Genomic DNA, 24155 nt, shown 5'->3' on the forward strand with positions numbered 1-24155 from the left:
ACCGACACCCTGAAGTTAGCATAGTCAACATTTAAAAAAAACTTTCAATGTAGGTATTAAATACCTTTTGTCTAATTTAAGTGTCGTTTTTTCTACTAACATAGAATAAGGAGAAAGATAAACATTTTTAGAAGGTTTTTATCTTGTATAACTTTTAACGAGATTACATAACTAAACACACATTTTTAATAAAATAATTTATTATCATTACTATTACCATCGTACATTCTAATATTCGCAATTGCAAACTCCTGAAACTGGAATCTTAAATGACAATCAGTGGAATGTTAATTAGCTTCTTAATTATTAAAACAATCAGCCCCGGCTTGACCCTTAAAATTGAGTGCGACAATACTTAGGCAAGCTCGTAAAGACTCGTTTACATGACAAAGTCGAGCTCGGGACGGGTGGGACATTATTATTCTACCGTTTCTACTATGGGTTCTCGCATACATCTAATCGAAGTTGGCCAAAGTGAATTCTTATAATTTATTACAAATTTTATAGACAAAAACTTCCAACTAATTCCTCGTCCTTATTTTTTAGAATAATTCTTAATCATATTCTATCCTGCTAAATTGTGACTTTTGTAATTCTTGTATTTCATTATTTTGTTCGGACTAATACCTACAGTTGAGTTTCAGCATCGGACGTCAAGACAGAATACAAAATATCATCCGTATCACCTGAACGTCCGTAGTTGTTTTATTTTGGTTGATTTGGTTATGCACTTCTTGCACTTTCCAATTCGTTATACTTAGTTTTTTACTTACTAGGGTTGCCTGGACCAGATTACTTGTTAGCAATAACCGCCCGTTGCATCGCTAATAATTAACGAAATTTGGCTTCCTCATTTCAGCTATGACACTTAAATTTCTGAAAACATCTGTGTACATATGGCAACCAAATTACAAATTTTTATTTCTAAAAAAACAGACATATTTCCCAGCTAGGGACAGTTTTTATTGGAAAATTCAATTGTCGTTTTTGATAGGGTGGACTAGTAGCTTTAGCAATTAAATAAAACGTTAGTAATACTTGTAACATTGTGTTTACTTGTATAAAAGAAAATATATAATGATTCTATAAATGACAACGCACATCAAAAGTAAAGAAAACATAATACAAATTCAATCGTAGTGCATCATAGACAATTATATGTGGACAGTACCTCGACCTTCCAACAGTTTTTGGTATTTTCTCTACTGTCTATGTTTCCTACGGTTTAAATCTTCCCTGAACTTCGGCAAATATTTCAAGATCGTATTTACCCAAATCGGTTGAACTATTCTAGAGCTTTTAGCTTTTGTAGCCAGACCAACGAGCAGCAATTCATTTTTGTATATCATAAGATTGTTTTCTTTAGGATTCTTCTTATTCGGTACACTCTTGACAGAGCGGTCGTGATCGCTATGTGGTAATAGATATATATAATTCTTTAGGATAGTGAGAATCTTTCGTGGCCAGTGTTTTAATTTAGCGTTTATACGTAATAACGAAGACGCATAACGCTTCATTTGATACTCTTGCAACTTGGGAAAACAAATATCAACAGATACCTTTCGTTTTCGAGATTTTTTTTGCAATCCTTAATCATCAAAACCAATAGTAGTGGTATGTGGTAACGACGTCAAACGCGGTTTAATGTTGTGGAATATTATTTAACTTCATGTATCCCGTTAATGGCAGCACTTTCATTGTTAATGAGTTTAAAGATTATTATGCTTTTCATTTTTATTTAACGTTTAAACAGTTTTCATTTGTTAGCCACTAAATAATTTTTGACGAACCTGAATGTGCCATTAGAATGACAAGTATTATATTTACCTATTAAGAAATCAAAACTCCGTAGTGTGTAAAGTTAGATAGGTGTTATTATTGATTATAGTTAATACCGTCAATGTATGGCATCGTAATGGTATGATTTTAATACATAATTTTTATTTATTTTTATTTTTTTTATCAAGTAACTTAATCACAATTTTTCAGCAGTTTTATTATCATTAGAGTGCAGTGCACTATTTTGCCAGCTGATGATTACTTTATTATTATGACATTTTCATTCAATAGGTCAAGTTAAGCATAGTAAAACAGTTGCAGTTCCACACAATTTCGTTGTAGATAAAAAACTTGGCGAATAAATAAGTTCTTGCCCGCTAGCCATGGATTTGGGAACTAAAAATGAAAAAAATATATATATATTCCTTCTATGTAAATAAAATTGAATCTGTCTCAATAAAAATTAGACATACACGTATTTTTTAAATTATTCATGTAGATATGAGAAATATTGAAAAATTTAGTTTTTTTATATACTTGGGTTTTATTACGAAAAATCTAGCTGTATTTATGTTCCATATGATGCTTTGTATTAATTAAAAAGGTAGGGTAAATGTTAAATCATATTAATGCGTAACGAAGTTCTCGGGGACAATTAGCTTTTAATAATATCCTTCATAAGTGTACATCCCAATATGAATAAATTAATCATTTGCGATGTACACCTCGAATATTTGGTGCCTTTTCTGGGTTAGATACGTGAAATTCGGTTTAGTATTACACCTCAAAGCAGGCGTAAACAGCCCGCGTTGATTTGTTCCTGTAATCAATTTAGCCTGAATTACAATCATTTCCGTTATGCTAAATTAATTGCAATAATTATGATACGAATTAACCAATTTATATCGCTGCGGTTTTGTATGCGTTATTAAATGTTCTATTTATTTGAAATGGTCATAATTAAAAAGTTAACATTACTAGATAGGAGTCTTTTAAATATGACATAAGCAGATTTACTACAATTTACTCCTTCATCTTGTCAGAAAAGGTAGGAAAGCTCTTAAAAATAATAGTACATAAACGTACTAAAGTTTTGTAGGATTCCTCAATAATGCATTTTGAGGCATAGACAATGTGTGATGTGTGTTAAAAAGTTAATTATTACTGTTAACGTAATCACCAAATAAGACAAAGAAGACCTATTTTGATCTACGAGATAATCACCACGAACAATTTCCAAACATTGTATAACGCACACCTTGTCAATTTTTTACTTGAATAGCAATTTGCAATAGCAAATGAGGTTCAATAAATTATTCAGGATTACACGAAAGGGCGATAATGGGCGAAAAATTGCGGAGTGTGCATTAAATTGAATAATTTAAGCGTAAAACCTGGGTCCGCAAATGAGATGGGAGATAAGCTTACAAATAAAGAAGATTATGGGTTATTTTAATTACGACTTATATAATAAGTTAAAAATAAAATTGTGGTTAATTCTGATATACCTAATAACTAACCTTAAAATGTAATAATTAAAATATATTATTAAAAGCAGTCCCTTTAGGCAAGGTTCCGAAAATACTGGCAGCGTACTACCCCCTTTGAAAAGCTAGACTAATTCTTTGTCCGAGGTCTTTGTTTTCAAAATTGTCATTAACTTAATAATAATATACTCTTTTTTAACATCGTTAGGAAATGGCAAATATGAACGCCTCATTGTAACGCATAGATGTAATCAGTATGACAAAGTTTTGATTACTATTATTTTATGAGGCATTGAACGAAATCCGAAGAGGAAATATGTATTCGCCTAAGTTACTTGATGTAAAATCTGATAAATACTTTATTCATAGTACAAGAACTTATAATATTAACATAAAGTTTTGCTGGCATTATTAGGAATACAGAATGTTAATGATTGATATCGATCTATGAATTATGGATGTCGATATTTATTTTGTCATTACATATGAAACATTTAGTCCCCTAAAAAAAATTCTATCTCACAGAAAAAAGGCTTTATGTATTAGGTAATAATGCTAATAACATAGCCATTTCCCCGCACATTCATAAAATTTAAAATCCGTGTGATTAGCTATTTAGTTTTTAGTTCGTCTTATTAATTCCTTTTGTATTACTTTTGAATAAGGTTCTAGTTTTTAATGATTTTTTTTATGCACTTCTTGAAAACGGCAGTTCACATATGACGATTTTTAGGAACTTTGGCTTGCTTTCCTCTATTTAGAGTCGGTTAATAAAATTAATTCGATCATGTCAACATTGCAAATGGAATCGATTAGCATAGAAGCAATATGTATCAGTAATTGTAAGCTAAGCTAAGCGTTTGTACAGCTAAGCCGTTATTAACAAGCAGTCAAGAGCGTGAGATTGTCGCGTATCGCTGGATTACCTCATATATCCCAATAATCCTCATAATACGTACTTGCTATATGTACAGTCAAATTTTGAGTTTACCCAGTAGATTTGTATAACTAACGTGTTCGATATTTTAAATGTAAATTTCTTACTTGACTTAAGGTTATTTTTCATGTATCAGAGGGCATACAGACTGAAGGCTCATCTGATGATAAGTGATCCGTAGTCCCTGGATACATTGCCAGGAGGCGCGCAAGTGCGTTGCCGGCCTTTTGTAAAATGATATGGTATGCTCTTTTTCGAAGGCCCCAAGTCGAATTGGTTCAAAAATACTTACATCCACTCATGAAGTTTAAAATTAAAATAATTATAGCATTGTTTTTATTTGTTGTCGATGACTATTAGACTTGGAATTTGTGAATGTTTGACTAAAGGGCTCTCTTATTACCACTAATACTGACGTTTATAAATTTATTGGATATAAGAATGTTAACATTTGGCATGTGCTTTATTGTATTAACTAATATATTATATATGTAGCTTAAGTCACATAACAGGAAATGATTATTTACTTAAAAATAACAATCAAATATCAGTATTTACAATTTTCTTACTAATAAAAATAATTAAAAATTTAAAAAGTTTGGTCCCTGTGGCATAGTACTTTGAACTCTGGCAGCGTTACCTCTACCTGCCTCGCTGTATTGCTATACTTATTCCTTAAGTGAGAAAAGCACTAGATCTGGGGTCACCGGTACTATCTACCAGGCGCCAAATTAAATTTTTAATTAGTACTTGTGCACTTGAACCCCACGGCCCAAGAATGTCAACTCCAGAAGGAAGAAAATTGAAAAAAAAAACGTTACATACCTTTGGTTAAAAGTTATTTATAAAATTGCCTAATTGATAAACGTAAACATTTTTGAAAGTTCATCCAAGTTCTACCAAGTTTTTTTTTCAAATTGTAACGTTAGCTTATAAGTGTTCTCATGTAAGTGACTAATGTCTATTATGAGAATAAATGTCTTTAATACTAAACATTTAAACGCATTAAAAATTACAAATCTGTTATTACATTAAAATGTACCCTACATTTTGAATAGTAATAATCACTATTAAAATAATTATTATTCTTCACAATTAAGCAATTTTTTTCTTTAAATTCACTTTAAATATGACTGTTAGGTAATCTCTTTATTATCATGGAAAATGTAGGCGATGCGAAAGGTGACTGCCCTCTTGCACAATAATTACTTATAAAGGGTGTCTTAGCGCCGATTTTAAATTTTTATAATAAAAAAAATAAATGTATTTGTAATATAATAATTGCAGTAAATTATAATGTATTAGTACGGGTTTTATGTACGGAATATTACACCGTCAAGTTGTCTGCCACCACGGTGAATGCAGAGTGAAGCATGACTTAAAAAAGTGCGGTAAAACAAACATTTGAGTTAGAGGTTATTGCCAGTTCTTCTCTTCCGTTCTACGCCCTGGATTTGAAAACTGGCAGTTAATGTAAAAATAGAATCATTTACTCTAGGTATTTCTTATCTTGGCTTTCATAAGTGTACATTATGTTACCTATATGAATAATGATTATGATATGATTTTTGTTTTGTTTTGTTTAACTTACTTGTATTTTTATGTAATAGGAGGCAAACGGCTCATCTCATGTAAGTGATACCGCCCCGTCCATGGTCACTCAAATTGCTAAAAGGCTAGCAACGGATCATAAGTCGAATTGATTCGAAAATAGCTACTACTACCACGACTGCAGCGGTGGCGGCAAAACCAGAGAGTACCCAGTAGTATTGGTCATGGCCTAATGCCATGACCAATAAGATTGTTTGAAACCCAGAAACTGATTCGCCAACACACTTATATTATGTTTTTCCCAAAAAAGATGTTTTTATAATAAGCTAAATTGAATACTACATATTTATTTGTATATTAATTCCTTCATGCCTCATAAAGTTCTTATAGGCTACGGTTATCGGTGTGGCACAGAGCACTTAATTCAAAAGTCTCAGATTATGGGCTCTCCGAAAAATTATGCAACTGGATTTTCAGCTTTCTGGGTCATCAAGGTCTGACGACTAAACTATGAATAGTTTATAAGGCAGTGTTGGTCGAGTACTACCACTATATGGAACCAGACCTTCAAGGACAAGAAATAGCAATTCTTAAAAATCTGGGAGTAGTGGCAGTGTCCATGGGCGGCGATAATTAACTATTTAAATAAAAGGGCTTTGCTGACTTAAAGGGATAAAATAAAATAAATTAAGCAATAATACTTTATTATAAACACAGCCAAATTTACCCATATCTCTTCAAATATAGGTAACTAAACTTAAAAGAAGTTATTTAGTGTTGAAAGATTACCGCGATAACGCTAATGAAAACTATGGTATAAACAGTATAATTATTATTTGCTACGCATCATTTCATTTATTCAACTCTTTTTTTACTTATTTTCATTTCATTTACCGACCGTTATCTTTCCGGACGGTCTCCGTCTTTAATAAGTATTACAAATATTATTTACAAAGGAATTGATTAAAACCAAAATTTCGTTATTAACCTCCTCTCAAAACAGTACAAAAGAAAATAAGATTTAAAATGATCTTCTAAGGTTTATTGTTAAATTTCAAAATACAAACATAGTATTGTCTTTAATTAACATAACTTTTACACATTAAAAGAAAACACTTTTTCAATGGATTGAAGGTTTGTATTATTATAAACTTATAATTATTTAACATAATTTCACGGTGTCAGTCACTGTGACTGAAGACAAAAGGTAATTTCAAAAAGTATCACAATTAATTAATTAAAAGTTTAAAATAATACATAGCATCAATCCGTTAAAAAAGCGTTTTCTTTAAATACAAAGATGTTTAATATCCTATCAATACTACAATGCAGTAAAATGTAACTTCGTAATTTGTGAATTTTTATTTCGTAATTCGTGGAACGTGGGCGTTCGTTATGAAAGAGATACTGTGACAGGTCCCCAAATCTAAAATTTGTAACACATACTACAAAGTCTTGCATTTGTTACACGGATCAAGGTACTAACTAGTAAAACTCATTATGTTAAGTATACCTGTCGAACTAAGGTACGGATATTAATTACTTCATATGAATCCACTCATTAATAATTCTTACATTCATTTGCTGAACTAAAACATGCCAACTACACGGCTGAGTGAATCCTTTCATAAGCATATGACTATGACATTATTTAACCATTATTTACAATATCGTGTGGCCTTGCTCCATATTAATTCCAATTTAAAATTAATCTAACAACTCTAGCACACGACACTGTTATTTTAAAAACCACAATCGATGAGATTCAGATATTAAATTTCTCAGACATTGGTCGACGTAAAATAATAGTTACACTTAATTTTTGTAAGGAAATATTTCCTGCGGCGCAGCGCTCCAAGAATTCTAGCAATTTCTGTCAATTCACGTGATTAACATACCATGGTCCTCTTTAATCATATCTGCCCCCTTTTCCCCAATCATCATTGTAGGTGCATTAGTATTACCACTTGTTATTTCAGGCATAATAGATGCGTCCACAACTCTTAATCCTTCTATATTATGCACTTTCAATCTTTCGTTGACGACTCCATCGGGCGAGTTCGACATGCGACAAGTTCCTACTGGATGCAGTATGGAGCTAACTGTATTAACAACATAACATTGCCAATACGCATCGGTGCCCCATTCAAAATTTTCGCACCCTTTAACATTTAATTTGACAATTTCACCTCCTACACTTCTATAAAACGATGTTCTGGCTATTTTGGTTAAGAACTTCATACCTTCAGCTGCCACGTATATGTCATTTGGATTCCTAAAGTATCCAAGTTCAATCACTGGTGGATCTAATGCATTGGTACTTCTTATTGTTACTTGGCCTCTAGATACTGAATGCAGAAATACAAGTGATGTAAAATCTAATTCTCTGATTGTATTAGCTTTACTAATAGAAAAACAAAAGTCTCTATTAAAATTTCCTATTGATTGACATCCATATAAGATACCAGGAGCTGCGGTTGCTCCGATATGTAAATTAAATATTTGGAATTGTGGCTTCAATGTTCTGTATCTATTTTGATAGTCATACGAAGTGAACGTATGGTTCAGTTGGAAAAAGCCTGATTGTATTGGTGCAGGGTAGGCATCCAATTCCGCTGATATAAGCAAGTTTTGAATTGCAGTACTTAATCCCTTTCGACCAGTTATTATCAGTGGCATAATTGGATGATCCTGCAAGTTCTTGCCAACTGGAAGATCCGCTAGCACTTTTATATTTAACTTCCTCAGTACCTCTTTAGGCCCAACACCAGATAACATTAAAAGCTTTGGTGTGTCAATTGTTCCAAGTGATAGAATAACCTCTTTGCTTGCATTAACATCAATAACTTGTCCAGAATTTAAGATAACTCGGACACCGTGAGCCCTCATTGTGGTTGGATTAATGTGTACCTTAATAACTCTAGCAAACTTAGTTATGTATAAGTTCGCTCTATCTTTTGCTGGTTTCAAATATGCCTCGGCAGTACTCGATCGCCTTCCATTTGCAAATGTATAATGTGGTCGAGATATTCCGAATTTTTCTGGTCCATTGTTTTCTAGTACCTTTTTAACTCCTATTTCTTCATAGGAATTCAAAACTATTTCGTCTATTTCTTGAAAGTATGAATTACTATTTGGCCTCGATACGGCAACAGGACCATCTCTTGAATGTAATCGTGCATTTCTAGGATTCTCAAATACAGTGTTGTCTGTCATTCCTTCTAGTTTTTTGTAGTAATATAGAACCGATTCCGAGTTCCATCCGGGTGCTGACTGAGCCCAATCATCAAAGTCTTCTTCCACACCCCGGGAATATATTTCGTAATTATTAGATGAGCTGCCACCCAACATTTTTCCACGTGTCATGGGAATGTACCCATCGGGGTGTGTTTGTCCAATTCCAGGATCTAAGTATGCTTTATAGTCCCAATCATACTCCGTATGTGCCAATAAACTAAACAAACTGGGTGCCTGAAACACATAAATTCATCTCTTAATACGACAAAAAAAATATTTACAAATTTATCTAAATATATTTAAGTCAATTAATAATAATAATAATAATAATTTATTTATTTTTCTCCCTTAAACATTAACAATAATAATTCATAATATAGTGACAGTATTGGGAGACTGGTTTCCAAACTAGGTAAGAACCTGTAATATGGATAACCAGGCTTCCATTCCATAGCAAGTCATATACATAACAAAAAGGAAGTTTGTAAGGGATTGTGTATGTGAGTGTGTGTGTATTTGTGTGTGATAGTGGGGAAGGGTACGCATGCGTGTGTTAGTGAGTGTTAAAGGGTAAAAATTAAGTAACAATGAAAATTAAATCTTGTTAGGGATTGATATTTTCTGGTTTGTAAATAAAAGTAAGTCTTCTAAAAGAATTTGGGAATACCACACTCGCAGGTGGTGGATCTCCTCCAGCTTCAATTAGCAGCACTCGCCAATTGTAGATTTCACTGAGCCTTGCAGCAACCACTGCACCACCGGAACCCGCACCTACTACTATGTAATCGAAGGTATCGCCGCCTGAAAACACCAAATTTTTATGAGTTTATATTCAATTCATCTTCATCATTAAACACTAAAGCATCGGGTAGCTAATCAACAAAAAAATTGATAAGAAATATATCCCCCTTTCCTCAGACTGCATTACCTAAATATGTTCCATTTAAACTCTTCCACAGCTTGCAATTTATCTTTCCTTTGATATTTGAGTCGATTAGGTTAGGATTATTATTAAAATTAAATTGGATTTCATCACACCATACAGATTTAAATAACTGAACAAAATACTATTTTACTCTGTATTACACATAAGATAGTAAAAAAACGTGATCCCGCGTTGTAATCATTTATTTTGTAAATTGCCACTACTTAGTATGTTGATCCGCATGTTTGTTGGTGGTGTAACAGACAGTTCTGGAGAATAACACTACGATTTTTTCCATAGTACAATACACAGAGTACACACATTACAATTCAGGTGAAGTAACGTAATAATGATAGTCTTACCATGGTTCTGAGCCTCTTAAACTAAATTGCTTCTGGTAAGATTTTTTTTTATTGTAGATTGACATAAATATGTTTGAAACCCTAGCGGGTGTCAAGTGACTGAACTACGTCGCTAGGCTAGATTTCAGTTAGAGCGGTAATCATATTTCGGTCAATGTTGTGCAAATTTTATTTATTTATTAGTAATATTACAGTTAACATAAATATCCATATATAAAACAAAACACTGATCTTGCCATCAATCTGTTTTAGCTAAGTACATAATGTACTTACTTATAGCAAAATATATGAAACAGAAAATATACAAACGAAATAAACATAAGCAGGTTGAAAAATAAAAAAATAAAACTATCATTAAACCTTAAACTAACGACAATTACTTAAAAGTTTTAAGAAAAAGTTCTTTAGTAAGGTGGAAAAAGCAACATAATTAGTGGGATAGTCAGCTAAAACTGAAAACATTGGGGATCTGTGCACATAATTCGTGTTCGTACGAGGCACATGGAACACTATGTCATGTCCATGAATCACTTAGATAGACTATTCATTCCTAGAGAAATTGAAGACAACAAATCTTTCCGCCCACAAATAATAGCGTGCAAAAATCTGCATAGCTATCGAAATATTGATACTGTTGTAAGCTAAGGAATTCACAAACTTTTTATTTTTACAGATTTTCATATACAGTATGGAGACCAGAAAAAACTTATAGAGTCCAGCACGTTCTATCATAAGCAAAATAAAGGCATGGACACGACTTACACTACTAAATAAGTATAAAACTAATAACTAGGGTCTAGCCACTGTTTGAATTGAAGCCGTAGTCTCAAGATGTCACATTCCGTAGTCACATGAATATGGATGGAAAATAGACATATTTTTGTATTCAGATTACAGGTTGCTTAATTCTGTCTGTGTTAGCTGAAATATAAGGATCTTATCACTACATAGTAAAAAAACAGTCGCTTTCTGTGTCTCTATATCACTATGTATGCTTAAATCTTTAAAACTACGCAACGGATTTAGAAGCGGATTGAAAAATAAGATTTATATGTATATCAGCCATATTAAATGGCTAGAGGATAGAAAAAAACTGATATTTTTCAGGTTTCTAATGTGATGTTGTAAATAATTACGTTTTTACCGCTTACATTGCAAACGCAGTCTGAACCCTACGACTTGATTTAATATAGATCTATATGGCCTTTTACAGCATGATTAAAATGAAAATTTTCGAAGATATTACAGGTTTCAGAATTGCAGGCCGTAGCGTTAGCTGTTCTCCCTTACGCCTGCGCGGCCTGTCATAATAGTAGCCACAGACAGATTAGGGTAAAAAAACCGCCTTCACCGGGGAAAGCGAAAACCTTTACTGCGTACTTCGCTCACTAGAGTGAGCTTCCGTCCTAGCCTTGCCCTGGCCCAATCGAGTTTGGCCTCACAGGAGACGCCCTTGCGCCAGCCGAGGGAAAAACGCCAATTCATGCCGAGCTCGCCAAAACAGCTGGATCTGAGCTGTAAAGGCCCTTAAGGCCAACAGCGTGTTCTCCCTATAGCACTTTGAATTTAGCAGCGATCGGACGCGTTTATTATCGGAGCTCTCTAGAGAGGAAAATAAAAATACTTAATAAAAACGTGCTTTTTGTCAGCATTGCAGCCGTGCGAAGCCGGGGCGAGTCGCTAGTATAGTATAAAGCCTTCTTCATTTTCAAACTCTTAATTTTCCTTTCCAACATTGATATTCTTTTGGCCTACCCACTCTTCCTTTCCCGCGGTCCATTCCATTGTTATTAATGTCCATCTGATGTCTAGGTATGGTATTAAAATATAAGCAAAAAAAAATAAAAACAGCGTAATCCTTTTAAAACGGTATCATACTCCATATGTACATGATTACGTGAAACAATGGATTTTTCATTCTAAAAGAACAGAATAGTGATACCAATCGCAAAAAAAAACCGGCATGTCTTTGACCAACTTTATATGTAAGGCACAGAAGACTGATCACCTCACTAAATGTAAATGATATCAAAGGCTCTTTACGATTGTAGTATTAATATTTATACTTAATTAACGAATTTTACCTTGTTCCATTCAAAACCTTGATAAAAATCAAGTTTATTTTGATCTGTATATTTCGAAACTAAACATTGGCAAATAATATTATGGATAACATTACATATATATACTGTTAAGGTCATACTTTGCAATATCTTATTTTTAACAAAAGTTTCATTCAAATATAAATAGATATATATGATTGAAAATTTACCAATTTAATTTATTAAATTATATTACATTTTTATTATCACTCGCATGACAAAAAACTTAATAAAAGATACCCAGTAAGCAAATAACAGGTAATATATAATAAGTAAATAGGTTAGAACTATTTTTTTATTCCATTAAGCGATAGATTGATTTAAGACATTAGAATGCAGTCATGTTACGGATAAACATTAAAACATAAAAATTTTAAAAAGTTTTCTCAATACAAATTTAGATGAAAATGAAGTTTTATAAACTAGTTAAAATATTAACAAAGAATAACAAATCTATAATTTAGTAATTATATTCTTTATGAGTAAATAAATAATTGTTTGTTTTCATAGTACCAAATAATTGATCAATTATCATGAATTTGATTTACTCAGCAGAGATAAATAAACTTTAAAAATACCGAAGGTTTATAAATTCGACGTATATTTTTCAAATTTCACATTCAAGGATTCTGTTTTAATTAATTATTTTGAACTGTGAATAGTAAAAGTGACTATTCCAATAATCCTTATCACAATAAAAAAATCTTGAACGATGTTTTGATAACATTATTTTTTTCAGGACTAGGTCAGGACGTTACACTTATATTTAAATAAATTTATTTTATACATTTATTTTATAGATTATTTCAAAATATAATACGTTTTTATTGTTATAAACATAAACATAATTATAGTACTTATAGATTGATTCAAAAAAAAACATTTGAAATTATATTTCTAATTAAAGCCTTTGCAAATATTATTATTATTAGTGTTAATTTCGATATGTATATTTAATGATAAGCGAAATAGATATAGATAAAATTAAACTATTCGTTCATCCAAGAGAGTATTTACTATATTTTTAAAATTCTAATATGTTCTTGATATACAGGATTCGTTACTTACTACTTTATATAATAAAACATTTGTATATGTAAATGATGCACACATATTCGAATCATTTTTAAAACAGAAAATTTTAATCCTATCTATTAACAATCGCTTCATACTCTGTGCAAGAAGACAATCACGTTTAAGGACGGTGTCTCGATGATTCGATGTTTACGCGGGAAAACTATCAATTTTGACTTGAACAAAAAAATGTGTATACAACCCCATCGAAACAAAGATTTATACTATACGATCAATGTAATCCTCAACTATACAAATTGCATATATCACCGTACTAACAGTTTCACTTAAAAATTATTCATATTTCATACCTTTCAAATCGTAGGAAATAGGCCATCCGGCGGGCGCGATTGCCTGGGACAATGCAAACACACGCAACATCCATCGCAACCACGGATTCCAGGCCCACTTCGATTGCAGAAACCCGAGGAATTTATTAGCCGCTACATTTAAATTCATTTTCAAAAACACTATTTTTTTAAGCAAAAATTTTACTCTGCCCGATATTTTGTAACATACAACCGAATGCGAGCACTGCTTAAATAAATATAATTAAAGAAAAATTCGTGGCATTCCACAAAAGGCCGAATTTGATAAACTGGATGTCAATTTATCGGCTCACATTATATAAGTATACTAGCTCGATTGACGCCGATTTGGTGTCTATTGTATAGAGTTGACTGACAGTTTCTCGCATCTTTCCATATTATTATCGTTGTGTTTTAAATAGCGTAGTCTACTTAACTTATATATTATATAAATTGATTTATGTGGTAGGTTAAATCTCATGTAATTTAGATATATATTATAAATACACTAAATATAAACAGGTGTTCAAAAAGTTATTTTAAAATTATTAGAAACGTATTCAGTTTCTAGTAATTGTTCAATATAATTATCAAAGTGAAGAACTCTTATTTCGTTTCAAATACAATTAATATTTTGACGAAAAAACATAATATTTGCGAAAATTCAATTCATATTAATCAATTGCATTATACTCTTTATGAAATCAAGTTAATAGGAAGTTTGATCTACTTGGAATTTTTATTAATTGGTAATATCACCTTTGTGACATTAATTTATTCCTGATTCTATTAAGCGTTGTTTAGGATGATAGTTATCTACCCAAAAGTATTTAACTAAACAGTAGTACATTGTTAGTACTATTTTATCTTTACTTAACCATTAACCCAGAAATATAAATTATAAATTACTTTAATTAACGTAAAAGTATCCAATTTCCTTTGTCCTATTGCTTTGTGATTAGAAGTTTTAAGTGTCATATTTTTTTTTACTGACTTCAAAAACCGTAAAGAATTAAATGATTTTAAAAATACTTTATCAAATTACAGTCACAGGCAGTTCTGTTCTGTTCAAAATTTTTGGGTTTGTGTTCACCGCGAAATTTAAAATTGGGGCTGTTCTATCACTAAAATATGCCAATTTTTTAGTAGTGAATAAGATATATTTATTCAAAACAAACAACATAACACATAAAAATATACCTAATAACTAACCTTAAAATTTAATTATTAAAAAATATTATTAAAAGGAGTCCCTTTAGGCAAGGCTCCGAAGAAACTAGACTAATTCTTTGTGCGAGGTAGCTGCCAGCTCTTCGTTCTCCTGTGATGTCGACTTACCTTATTGATATTTCCCTAAAAAGCCTTATCGCGCTAGCAACCCACGGACCAAGGGTCTCGACACCGAATGGGAAAAATCATATTCATATAATTGTACTTTTGTTATCATTTGGCATGTTTTTTAATTATGTTTAATTCGTATTATATTACTATCGTATATTATCGTCTTTAATCCCTTATATTAAATAAAATCAAAGGTGTACATTGCGTTGTGATGCCCATACATGATTTAATCAGTGATTTTAACGTGACCAATTTATACAAGGTCAACAAGTAGCCATTGGAATTTAGGTTTATGCTAAATTTACTCACGTCATCAAAGCCCAAAGTGCCCTTAAAAGGTATTTACTTATATACTATAGTTTATGTAACATCTTTATACTAATACTATGACGACAACTTGTATTTCTATATGACTGTCCAACTCTAAAACTACTAGACTGATTTTAATAATTCACCATTAGGATGCCACATCTCTAAGCAATAAGTTTCCAAATATTATTAAAAATGTCTCAACGAATCTGGGACTAGTAATTAGTGAGTCTAGGGACTAAGTGAGGCCTACTCCATAATCCCTGTTCAATCGGTAGCTTATATGCAACGTAGTCAGCAATGAAACATATGAGGCGGAGAATCTGTTTCCACCGGTCTCTAACTAAACTGTTTCTATGCTTTTACTCTATAATTCCGATTTCAATAATCAAATAATAGTTTGGGTGACGTAGGCCTATTCCGTAATATCGCTTATTAAAAAAATAGATAACAAAACTGTATATTGAAATATATTTATTTGTTTACATAAGCTTGGCAACTCTAACCTTAGTACAAGAAAAACTAAATACTAGCCTAGTCCCATCAAGCAAGTTTAGGCAAACAACAAACATGAACAGAAAATCGGTGTCGGCGTTTAGAAGCTATGATGCAGCTCGTGATGATGTTTAGTCTATGTAAAAACGAGAGGGTCATGATATTAACAATTCTCTATTGACGTTAAAATTGTGAGACTTGTTATGGTACAAATACTGCGATCCAATTTCAGGGAGTTAAATCTTACAATTGTTAAAACCAATTGCTAATTACTATAGAAGTAGGCTAATTGACTTCTTAAATATCAATATAGTTTTGGGTACAAGGCTTCATAAAACCTCTACTGATAAAGATCGCAAAATCCTGCATAGGAACTCTTTACCTCTGATATTGATCATTTTTCTTCCGCCTCGTGCTAATTATTATTATTTTTTATTTTTAGTTAGTGTTATTTTATGTACGTTTTTGTTAATTATTTATGCATTTCTCGTACTTTACCCTCTATAGGGCCCTACATGCCTGCCTATATGGCATATTCTGTCTGGACGAAATTGATTTTTAGGTTCGTTGCCTAATATCTTATGTTAACCCTGATTTTTGTTAAGTATATGTATATGTTTAAGGTTACGAAGTGTTTATATACTACACTTTATACACTAGGGCCATAATTTGTTTTTTATATTTATAATTTTTTAATTTTACTTTATAAGATCTGTTATTAACACTGTCCAAAACTATCAATATATAAACGAATTTCTAAATGGTATTAAAAGGATTTATTTTGAATTCTGCAATAACTATATGAAATTAATAGCAACATTTTGATTATAACCGGAATTTCTTAACGTTGAGCAAAAAAAATCATGTGAAATATTCCTAACTTTGTTGCAATATTTTATTTCAATTTTATTAAAATTATTGTATGTGATGCTATTGCTTCACTGAATTTTAGATTGACAACATTTATAATAAAGCAATTTGCACTATATTTTAATTCAAACTAGGCTTAATAAAATTTTGTACTAACAGACGTCGTTCATTTAAAAAATATAATATAAGTATTCGTTACTCACCTAGATAATTTTAATAATATCTCAATTAAGTAATACATTAGCATACTAGGTCAGGGTCTTCAAGGCTAAGTATTATACATAATATAATACAAAAACCTGTTTAATATACTTATTGTGTTGCGTGGTTGGAAGTAATAAAACAAAAGTTTTGTGTGCAATTTTAAATGTTAGCAATAAGTTAATAAAATTATATATTTATATTATTATATTAAATACTAGCCGCCCCCGCGAAATTCGTTTCTCCTTAGTATACCTTTTTAGTACATACTAACATGAAACATTTTGCTGTGAAAAGACTAACTGACGGTTTGCCGGAATGAAAACTTTTTATTTTTTTTTCTCTATACAAACCTCAGAGTTTTAATTAATATTATTTAAAAAATGAGGATTCATCGTAGAGGTGTGAGAATTAAGGATTGTATCTTTTTGTATGCCGTATTATAAAAAAAAAGTGTATTGTCTAAAAATAAAAATTTAGGGGTTACTCTTAATATTTATGGAAATTAAATATACATGTTAGCCGATTCGCAGACCTAAGCGATATGCACACAAAATTTTACAAAAGTCAGTCGAGCCATTTCGGAGAAGTTTAATTACAAACACCGTGACGTGTAATTTTATACATTAGATTAAATACCAGCCGTCGATGAATTAATACTAATTATTTATTTATTTATTTAGTACTCCTACAGCTAACATAAATTATACATAATGACATACAAATACACTGAGAATATAGCCAAATATGAAATACATGATATATTTAACAATAAAAAGATTTAAAATTAAGGGAACAAACAAACAAAAATTATTTAATACATTTGACTAATTGTGATTTAATTTATATAACTAATCTTAAATTAGTTGTGTTGTGTGATGATATAAAAGTGTGGGTATGTACGTCATGGTGTGTATGTGGGGTGTGCTCATGATGTGTGTGATTTTGCGCTGTGGATATTCCTAATACATTTTTTAACCACATTCCGTGATAACCCAAACAAGTCAAGGCCCAAATAGTGGTCATTGTATGTCCGGGGCAGCGCGATACAAAACTAATATTAACTTTATTCCTGATTACAATTATAAATATAGTATGTAGGTACGATCAATCAAGTAATTGCGCTTCTTAAACGTGAGATTTCGAAATTACAACATATTTTTATGCTCCTATACGGTATTATCAGCTTAATGAATAAACATAGGTGATTTTTATAAATTACTTACAAGATAAATAAATAAAAACAGCTAAAGTTGAGATATCAGAGAATATCTTTTTAATGAATTAAAAGTTTTGTCAAGAAATTAGGCTAAGCCAAGTATTTCTTGCTATTTTAATAAATACCTTTGAAACCTGAAAAAAGTTTTTTTTCAGGTTTCAAAGGTTTAAAATCTATCTAAGATTGTTTTCTTAAATCCTTGCCTGCGAATAAACGCGCTTTTGACACCTATGTAAAAAAGTTTCGGCAGCAATCTGTCTTGACCCTAGATTATTTTGCTCATTGAAGTAAGAATATTGAGTTGTTAATATGACGTCATTAATAATTAAGCAAGGTAGTTAAATATACCGCTGTGTAAATGAGTTAAAATTTAATAATGTATACTCGTATAACGTGAACATTTTAAATTCATAGTAAGTAGTAACTCAGTTTTTATTTTATTACGCGTGCTGAGTTTTGACAGCTTGACTTTGGTTACTGTTAAATTGTCAATTGACCATGTGCTTGTCGCTTGACCAATGATTATTGGGATGAAAATGTTTATACTAGAGCTTCCTATTATCTAATTTACAGAAAAATGTTTTAAAATACTTATAAAGTAATAATATATTAATGTATTATTTGTGAATATTGTGTTTATGTACCTTTTCAGGGTAGAAATATTAAATTTTGTAGTATTATAATCTTTGATCGACACGTAAACATGACATATTCTTTTTAGCGCCTTTGTATTTAAAGATTGAGAAAAAATAATACAGAATTATATATTTCACCGGTTTGAGACCTAGTAGTTAACTCTAGTGGCTGCTTAATAAATATAAATCTAAAGAAATGGACTTAGTAAAATCCACTTCAGAATTAAAAATTCAAGAGTAAGTTTTATTTATTAACCTGTAACAATACAATTTACGGATTGATTTATTATCATACATTATATACCAAAAGTGTTTTGAGTATTAATTATATAATCGTATTCAATTGTTCATCGATTTGCTTAATTTCAGTACAGACCGGCTACAAAATAAGCGGGAAGACTACATTGATTGGAAAGACTATTTTATGGCGATGGCATTTTTAGCTGCAAAACGTAGTAAGGACCCTTGTTTTCAAGTTGGAGCTTGTGTAGTCAATAAGGAAAATAAAATAGTTGGTATTGGGTAAGCTTTCCTCCTAACATAACAACCCTTTAGTTGCTGTAGTATTACTAACACTTAAACAATATATGCAGATGTTCTTATACATATAAACTGGTTAATTTTTTTTTCAATTTCAAAAATTCTTTATTTACTGGTTAGAATTGTAAGACTAGAGTCTATTTATAATAAGAATCAATATGTAAATTAAATCATTACCAACACATCCTATAGTGTAGAATTATTATATAATTATTCTTATGTTATACATTTCGTATTTCTCATACACCTTACTTTCTGTTGAGACACACCCATTCAATGTTTAATATTACTAAAGCATTATTAAGCTACCATAAACATTTTTAGGTATAATGGAATGCCTATAGGATGTAATGATGATGATTTTCCTTGGGGAAAAAATACACCATCACCTCTGGATAGTAAATCACTCTATGGTAAGTTACATTTTGAAATATGGATTATCAGAAAAAATCTATTTCAATGGTTAAAATTAGTATATTTAATAGAATATTTATTTTCCTATTCTCATTATTATTTGTAATATAATTTAGCAATTAATTTAAAAATGCAGTAAGCTAATATTTATTTGAAAAAATTTTAGGCATTTTTTTCTGTGTATGGATTCAAAACTATATTGCTACATAAGCAAATAACTGTTTGAAATATTCAAGGAGCCTTAAATATTTGTCAAAAATTCATAATGACCATTAAGTCATTTTTTTTTATTTTAGTGTGTCACGCAGAAATGAATGCAATATTAAATAAAAATTCTGCTGATGTAAAAGACTGTACAATGTATGTTGGTCTCTTCCCATGCAATGAATGTGCTAAAATAATAATTCAGTCTGGTATCATTGAAGTTGTATATTTATCAAATAAAAGTTGGGATAAACCAAAATATGCAGCATCAAGGAAAATGTTAGATGCAGCAGGTGTCAAGTATTGGTAAGAGTAATTCACTATCATATGCATAATTTATTTGTTAAATACTATTGATGAACTCTTTTTTGGCTTAAATAAATGTATTGATTTTTTTTATAGTATGCATGGTTAAGTTGTAATGATCTTATTATGTTTTAATACTTTTTCAGGCAATATATACCAAAGCAAAAGAAAATTGAAATAACATTTATACCTTCATGCAGTAGCAGTTCTTCATAACAAATACTTTTACTATATATTATTAACAATAATAATTATTGTGATATGAATAATTAAAATTTTTGAATTGTTTTGAATAAACTGTTATATGTACTAATGATATAAATGTGATATGGCAATGTATACTTATAATTTGGACGTGTTTTGTAAAATAAAATAAAACTAATTTTGTAAAATAATTTTTATTACTTTATTTACAAAGGGTACACAATACTCCCTCCCATCAGGGAGCTAACAACAACTGAACACTAAGAACCCATAGGAAAAAAATTGCAGAAGAAAACTGCTATTTGAATTATAACTGAAATTTAAAATGGTTTTACTTGAGGTTACAATGTAATTAAATCTAATTTCTAGTTTGACCGGAACACATGGCACCAATCTTGTGTTAAATTTCCCAATATCTAAAATTAAAGGCATAATATGAATATTTTCTTCTATAAACACTATTTCCGGGATAGCAAGGACATGTTTGGGTTGGATTTGTTTTTAATGGGATTACAATTGATAATTTTAAATTTCCAAATCACTGTTTCCATAAATGTATGTATAACACAGTAACAAACTGGTCATAGTATTTTTTCATGTCTAATGCAGTTTGAAAAATATACCTTTAAAGGTAGATAAATATATGTGAATATAAAAAAAACTGCATTTAAATAGTCATGTAGGTTAAATGTCCTACATTCATATGATATAATGTTTATCTCTAGATATAAAACAAATAATTATTACCGGCCTTATTAATAAACAAATTTAAAAACTAATACTAGGAAAGTTGTAGAATGTTATGGGAATAAAGACAAAACAATATGTATAATTTATTCATGAATAAGACCATATTTTATATAAAACACTGTTTTATAAAAAAAAATTACAAGATACGATGGGCCATTTATTATAATTTAAACAAAATTTTGATCAACAATTTCCAATCACTCATTTAGATATCAAATATTATGCTTGATATTTTATATTGTAAAAAACATTTTTACAGTTGGTATTTTCGCTACTAACGTAAACATTGTTCTATTGGTCAATCAGAGATACAATTATACAGAAATCGTCAAATTCAACTATTTCAGGGTCACCTTCAATTTGTAGTCATCAAAGATAATCATTTTCATGTTTGGGTAATGTATATCTGAGGAAGATTAAAATGTTATCAATGATTATTACTTGTAGGTTAAGGTAGGTCATCAAAAAACACATTCCTGGTGACAGTTATCAAACTTGCACTAATGTTTTAAATTTTTAATGTGTATGTTAATTTCATACTATTGAACTACTGTTTCTGTCTATACACTTAAATTTATAACAATAAACTTTGTTCAACAAGTTGATATCTGTTACCATGGCTACAATTTTAGTATGGAAAAAACATTGTAAGGCAACATACTTCCTTCAGCCCATGCTTCAAAATATTGTCCAAAAATAAATTGAAGCAGCATCAACATTGAATTAGTGATTTTTTATAGTTTGACGATAACTATATTAATTGTATAATGAAATTCCACTTACAAATTTTATCCTTTCCCCATTAGCTATGTAATAATTACATATTAAAATTGGTTTACAAATACTTAGTCCGTACAATTTGTATAACAGTCAATGAGTCGAATTAAACCTAACTGTATTTTACAGCGAAAACTTAAAGTAGTTATTTACAAAGCGAACCTCGATCAATTATTGCGTGAGGTTAGTTCACACATTTATATATAAAACCAGAGATTTAATACAAATCCTATGTAACTTGAATATTGAACACTTGAGGCCATGCTTACAAAATCAACAATCACTAAATTAGAGGAAGCTAAAATTGATGATGTTTAACAAGGGATAAGCGACGACTTAAAATTAAATGAAAGGAACATTAAAGTAATTTGATGAGTTTGCCCTTGGAAATGTATTTACTAATAGACATTTTTTTTGTTTACTCAATAGGTACAAAAATTTTTGACAGTGTTTTGGGAATCAAAGTGATGTTTCTGTCAAATTTCCTTGACAGTATATTCACTAGAATATGAATCAAACAATTACTTATTTTGAATTAAACATTTGCATTTTAAAAATAAAAAGTGATATTTAAATTTATTTTATTAGTAGAACATTGGAAAATCAACAGCAAACTGAGCATTTTTAATCTTCACAGAAACATTCGCAAACAAATTTCATTCTTTGTGACACCCGAAACCTATTCATGCCTTAATATTAACTATTATTAATTTTATCAATCGAGATATAAAAACCATTTTTGGTGTTTCCAAACTTCAAAAGGGCGAAGCTACCTTCAATAATTTTATTCCTCTACCATTATTGCGTTAAATTTTTTAAAGAATTACTAGAAAGTCTTTGTCAACATGGAAATTCAAGGCACATAATTTAACGTGTAGTTTCTATATTAGACAATACAACATAAACCAAATGTTCGATAAAACTATATAAATTAAGTTTAATGTATAACCATAAAATACAAAGAGTGACCAATAGTAAAAAAATATTTGAATGGAAAATAATGCTGCATAATATTTTGCTGTCGAGAACTCAAGAAATAACTAATAATAATAATATATGCTTAAATAATCTTTGCAGCATAAATTAAAACTATAAACACTAAGTTAGTTAAAACACATTAAAATTATTCATCAAAAAATTATGTTGGTGTAAACAATGTTGAAGTTGTCTTTGCTCGAAGGAAATTTCACTCCATCTGAAAAATCGTTTTGCACTATTTACGAGGGTAGGAGTTAGAAGGACAGGATCAACTACCCTCACTTTCAAAAATCCTGGTAAATACCAAATACTTTCTAGTTTTTTCTACGATTATGATCTACAAGCCTTGGAATAAAATTACTGCAGACCTGCCTTTAGCCTTCATTGGTTAAGGTCAATTTCCTTTGGCTGTAGATCTTCTGAATGGTTTTCTTCCGGTGGAGGAGGTTTGAACGCGATCGCGTAAGGGAATTTAACCCTACACGCTTCTATGTAAGCTTCAATTTCTTTTTCGCAAGGACCGAAGTCGCCTTCCCTCAGACTTTCTAGTACTTCGAGAGAACCCTGGAAAGTGAATAAAAACAATCTTTAGGAAAATTGTATAATGTTATGTATTGTATAATATCAAAATAATAAGGGGACAAATTCCAATATTCTCAGAGAACAATATTCCTATAATGAATGCGAAAATAAGTCTGAATGTTTATGGAGTAGTGTAGTATGATATTTTGTTCTTTCGTTCGTCATAATAATGTCAGTTTAGAAAACAAATCATTTTTACACCGCAAGCAAAACCAATATATAATAGTATAGAAAGTGAAACAAATCTTTAAGCTAGACGAAAGTTTTACTCTTGGGTCATCTGCCTATAAAGTCATTTATGATGAAAACATTAAATTGAACCAACAAACAAAATGAACAGTTTTGCCGCCATTTATTTTGTCAATTCCAAATTTCATACCTGTATAGTAGTGTTAGGAGTATCCAAGGCTGTGGCAAGTGCGAGCGCATCGTTAGTACGTTGCGGCACGAGTCTTCGCAACGCACGCGCACCCCACAGAGCGGACGCTTGCGACTTTGACCCGCATTTAGTCACGTACTCTTCTGCTATTGTTAGAGCGCTGCGATCACCGAACATCTGTCAACAAAA

General features: G+C 30.7%; 3 protein-coding genes across 4 annotated transcripts in view; 1 reads left to right on the plus strand and 2 right to left on the minus strand.

Moving 5' to 3' along the window:
- Window positions 1-6950: 6950 nt before the first annotated feature.
- On the minus strand, window positions 6951-14134 carry LOC110994398 (glucose dehydrogenase [FAD, quinone]). Its single transcript, XM_022261012.2, has 3 exons — window positions 13766-14134; window positions 9659-9792; window positions 6951-9225 (listed from the first exon to the last, which is right to left on the minus strand). Exons 1-3 carry the CDS (start codon window positions 13911-13913, stop codon window positions 7636-7638), a joined length of 1872 nt encoding a protein of 623 aa, XP_022116704.2. The 5' UTR covers window positions 13914-14134; the 3' UTR covers window positions 6951-7635.
- A 4562-nt stretch (window positions 14135-18696) lies between these two features.
- LOC110994379 (deoxycytidylate deaminase) lies at window positions 18697-20691 on the plus strand. The gene is made up of 6 exons (XM_045631673.1): window positions 18697-18795; window positions 18919-19069; window positions 19202-19354; window positions 19697-19785; window positions 20083-20296; window positions 20443-20691. The coding sequence occupies exons 2-6, from the start codon at window positions 19029-19031 to the stop codon at window positions 20510-20512; spliced, it is 567 nt and encodes a 188-aa protein (XP_045487629.1). The 5' UTR covers window positions 18697-18795; window positions 18919-19028; the 3' UTR covers window positions 20513-20691.
- A 706-nt stretch (window positions 20692-21397) lies between these two features.
- LOC110994378 (N-alpha-acetyltransferase 15, NatA auxiliary subunit) overlaps window positions 21398-24155 on the minus strand; it is an 84476-nt gene continuing 81718 nt past the window's right edge. The window contains exons 15-17 of one of the 2 annotated variants that reach the window (XM_045631671.1): window positions 23967-24143; window positions 23374-23569; window positions 21398-23222 (exon numbers count right to left, since the gene is read on the minus strand). In XM_045631671.1, the coding sequence (XP_045487627.1) occupies window positions 23387-23569; window positions 23967-24143 (360 nt within the window). In that variant the 3' untranslated portion in view covers window positions 21398-23222; window positions 23374-23386. Of the gene's footprint in view, window positions 23570-23966; window positions 24144-24155 lie in introns of both variants that reach the window. The other variant, XM_045631670.1, reaches the window with a different exon arrangement.

This window comes from Pieris rapae, chromosome 16 (assembly GCF_905147795.1).
Source record: "Pieris rapae chromosome 16, ilPieRapa1.1, whole genome shotgun sequence".
NCBI lineage: Eukaryota > Metazoa > Arthropoda > Insecta > Lepidoptera > Pieridae > Pieris > Pieris rapae.